General features: G+C 49.0%; 1 protein-coding gene across 1 annotated transcript; it reads left to right on the top strand.

Annotated features, from left to right (window-relative positions):
• Positions 1 to 1,929: 1,929 nt before the first annotated feature.
• Positions 1,930 to 4,181, top strand: sty (sprouty signaling antagonist). Its single transcript, XM_018543020.1, has one exon. The coding sequence runs from the start codon at positions 1,930 to 1,932 to the stop codon at positions 3,802 to 3,804; it is 1,875 nt and encodes a 624-aa protein (XP_018398522.1). The 3' UTR covers positions 3,805 to 4,181.
• The last annotated feature ends 17 nt before the right edge of the window (positions 4,182 to 4,198 follow it).

The raw sequence follows: 4,198 nt of genomic DNA, 5'->3' as shown, positions 1-4,198 counted from the left end.
CGAGCGAAGGTGCGTGTGTGCGTAATCGATGCAACAACGCGCGATTCCGAATGCAGATTTGCGCGTAACTCGGGAGTGGCTCTCGCAGAGGAGTAGAAAACGTTCAAGAGCCTCACGCTCTCGTCAAGTAACGCTCGGCTCTCGTCAATTCCGCGACTCTCATTTTTTTTTTTTATCTCTTCATTCTCGCATATAGTTGATGATTAATCTGACCGCAGAACGATCCTTCTTTATGAATGAACGTTATAACGTGATAAATGTATAGTGTATCGCACGTCTGTAAAGCTGGCCTCTCATTGTCAAAATTTTGAAAAAATAAGCAGAGTTCTGGTTGCCTCCCGAAGAGTTTTAGAGTTCTCTATCAAATTTAGGAAGAGTTCTATTGATTAAAGCAGCGAAAACACCATTTGAAATTACGGGGGGGCGGCCAACTTCACGATTCTGCAACTTTGAAGAGCTATAACTTCTAAACCGTTCATTTTAGCACGTTGGTCTATAGAGGACAATCAATAGAACTCTTTGGGGGGCTATCAGAACTCTCAAGAAAACACCGAATTTCCAAAATTTTTTTCCAAAAAAATTTTTTCAGAAAAAAAAATTTTTTTTTAAAGATATTCGGCAATCTGATACGAGTTCTAGTAGCCCCCTCGAAGAGTTCTAACGATTATCCTTAACAATCATTGCGCTAAAACCGCAAACAAAGGAGTTACAGTTCGTAGAAATTGTAAAAATATCAAAATCTGAAACTTTAAGGTCCCAGAACTTTTCAGGTATTGATTTCACAGCAACAGTTATTAAGGATAATCGTTAGAACTCTTTGGGGGACTACCAGAACTCTGAAGAAAACACAGGATTTCCGAGAAAAATATTTTTCGTTTGTGGACTTGGAAAAATTAATAATCTGTAACTTCAAAGTACTATATCTTTTTGGATATTGATTTTAGAGCATCGGTTGTTAAGGATTATCGTTAGAACTCTTCGGGCGGCAACCAGAACTCTGCTTATTTTTTCAAAATTTTGATAATGAGGGGCCAGCTTCACAGACGTGTGTATCGCTGGTCGAGATTCGCATTCCGTTTTTCATTTATCAAGAGTATAAGAGTCGGAAAGTCAAAGCGCGCAGTCGAGGACGCGATCGGTCGCGCTCGAACGAGACTCTCCCGGTTCTTCTACACCGTGGGCGCCGCGAGTGGGTTGGTGACCACCGAATCGAGAACTCCACGGCCCACTCGTACCATGCTCGCCCACGTATAAGAAACCAAACCTCTCTTCGTGGACCGCGTAGGTGCTGACCCGACGACGTCTCGCCATACCTCGTCGTCGTCGTCGTCGTCGTCGTTTGGCCATTTCGATTTCTTCGATTTTCGAAAACTTGAGTTCAACTTCACCGAGATCTTCTCGCTTGGCAATGGAATCACGATTTTCTAATAGCGCAAGTTTTGTATTTGAAACAAACTATGTACACATGAAGGTTGTAAATTAAGGTTTTAAAAATGATAACAGAAATCTAAATGTTTTCGTATGAGTTAAACGTTTAAAATAATTTACGCTAAGTTTCATTGTGACTCACCGATTACAAAGATTTAAAACAAATAATTATTTTACAGGATAATAACTTTAATACTTAAAATACTTTTTACTTAAAAAAGTGATTTAGAATAATCTAATTTTTCGTAACTTTTTATTATTTTAAAATATCAATCATGTCTTCTTAAAGGTACATCTTAGAAAGATACTTCATTATAGGAATATTGTTTTAAAAGAACACTCGTTATTTTAGGTAATAATATTTCTTTAATTTATGTAAAGAAGATATTCAGTTAAATAATATAAATACCTTATAAAATAGTATTTTAAGAAAATTATTAAAATATGCAATGTATAGACAGTTGTACCTGATCGAGTATGTAACACGACGTTTTGGTTGCGATGTTCTCAGGTGGGGATGAAGCGCGTGTCGCGAGGGCGAGAGGAAGCGGACGCGGAGTATTACCGAGCCCCATCCTCGCTAATGGAACGCTCTCGTCGAGAGTGTCACCACCTCGCGCGGGCTGGGCAGTGCGGACTACCGAGGCGACACTTATCCCAACGTCAAGTCAGCGTCCATCGGTTCCAGATACATCGTCGACGTCCGTCGAACGATGGGCTAGCGAGCGGACGGCACCGGTTTGGACGGGTCGTGCCGCAGCGTCGTTGTCAACAGCAACGGCAACAGTCACACGAGGAGGATCGTTCTCCGCAGCGGATCGAGGACCAGCTAGCACAGCTGGTATCCGTCTCGAGCATCGTCGGGTCGAGGAGAGGAAGGAGTTGGAGGCGACGAAGAAGGTGGAACATTGGCAACAGCAACAGTGTCAGGATCAACAGCAGCGACGCAATCATCTCCAGACGTCAGCGACGCAAAGTCCAGGAGCAGCAGGACGATTTGAATTGAGCGGTCGGCCGATGTCGCGTAACGATGCGATATCGCCGCTCACGCGGCCTCCCTCCTCGCGAACGAACATTGCCACGGACGGCAACGACGACTGTATCAGCGGCGCCGTCGAAGACGCGGACTCACGTCTCGTTCATATCGAGACGCGCGTACATGATCACAGTCGGCCGTTTCCGCCGCCGCGGTTGCCGCTCGTGCACGTGACAACGACGATGCCGTCCGTGCCGCCACCGCCACCGCCGCCACCGGCGTCGCAATCGGTACCCGGGTCTCCGACGCTCCGCGTCGCACCTCTCACTATGCCCCTGACGCCGTTATCGAGTTCCTTCCGGACCAGGCCGTCCCTGCGTCGCCCGCAGAATGTAGAGACGTCGTCACCGAGCGACGCGAATTCCAGGAGTCTGCTGTCACCTTCGTCCACGGACACGACGATAACGACGATCGCGACGTCGCCTAGAAGTCCGATCGGCGAGGTGAGCCTTGCCACGCCACGACCGGATGGCGAGAGGACCATCAACGAGTACGTCGAGACGCCGTTCAAGAACTCGCGTTGCAGTCAGGAACGACGTCTCGATGCCGACAGCAAGACCGGTGACTGTCCGAAGAACGAGAGGAGGCATCATCATCATCACCCTCATCACCACCATCACCATAGAGGTCACGATGATTCCACGGTGGTGCCAACGCATCGGGGACGCGGTCGTGCGAGGAATCAAAGTCTACGCGGCACGGCAACCGGCGGTTCTCCTGTCGCCACGTCGACGAACGCGGCGGCAGCGAATGCCGTCACGAAGCAGCCGGTCTCCTTCACCAAGGAACCGGCGAACACGCTTGGCACCGCGAGAACCTACGATCCGGCTGGCCTATCGATCATATGCGATTTTTGCGGTAGATGCCGATGTGAATCGTGCCGGGAACCACCTCCGCTGCCGAGTAAGTGGCTCTGTGACAATACGTGCCTTTGCTCGGCAGAGACCGTCCTGGACTACGCATCGTGTCTGTGTTGTGTCAAGGGTCTCTTCTACCATTGCGTGGACAGTGGCAGCGGCGGTGGCGTCGATAGTAGTATAGACGGCGAGGTCGCGACGAGTTGCGCGGACGAACCGTGCTCTTGCACCGGTAACCGCACGGCATCCAGGTGGGCCTGCCTAGGCGCCCTATCACTGGTGATGCCCTGTCTATTGTGCTACTGGCCTCTTCGGGGTTGCGTTACCCTCTGCGAGGCTTGTTACGCGCGTCATGCCGCACAGGGCTGCCGGTGTAATCCAAACGCGACCGGCGGTAGCAGGCATCACCCCATCACCAGCGACATTGGAGACTCGAGGGACCCGGAGAAGAGGCTGTTGGATCCGGTCACGCCGGAGCTTTGAGCGGAAACCTATATCTACACGTGGAGAAAAACAAAACGCCGCGTGTTCACTCAGTGATCAGAAGAACAGGAAATTTAGAAACATAGGGCCCCGCCTTGAGGGACATATCGGACGTGTGTGGGGGGGTGGGGTCAGAGGGAGCAAAAGTGAATTACACCAAGTACAAGAGCTGCATTTAAGTCGAGGAGAACGATATCGGATTTTGACGAACTTGTACGTTTGACGTCGCGAATGTCTTTATTTATTATTCTTCCATGAAATGTGCGTATGTGTGCGAGTACTTGTGTGTTTACATCTTGATGCGTTTCTGCGCGCGCGCAGGTGTGTGTGAGTGATGAGAGAGAGAGAGAGAGAGAGAGAGAGAGAGAGAGAGAGAGAGAGAGAGAGAAGTATA

Source organism: Cyphomyrmex costatus, unplaced genomic scaffold (genome assembly GCF_001594065.2).
Source record: "Cyphomyrmex costatus isolate MS0001 unplaced genomic scaffold, Ccosl1.0 scaffold36, whole genome shotgun sequence".
NCBI lineage: Eukaryota > Metazoa > Arthropoda > Insecta > Hymenoptera > Formicidae > Cyphomyrmex > Cyphomyrmex costatus.
Note: the sequence above shows the minus strand (reverse complement) of the source record. Positions and strands in the feature narration are given on the sequence as shown.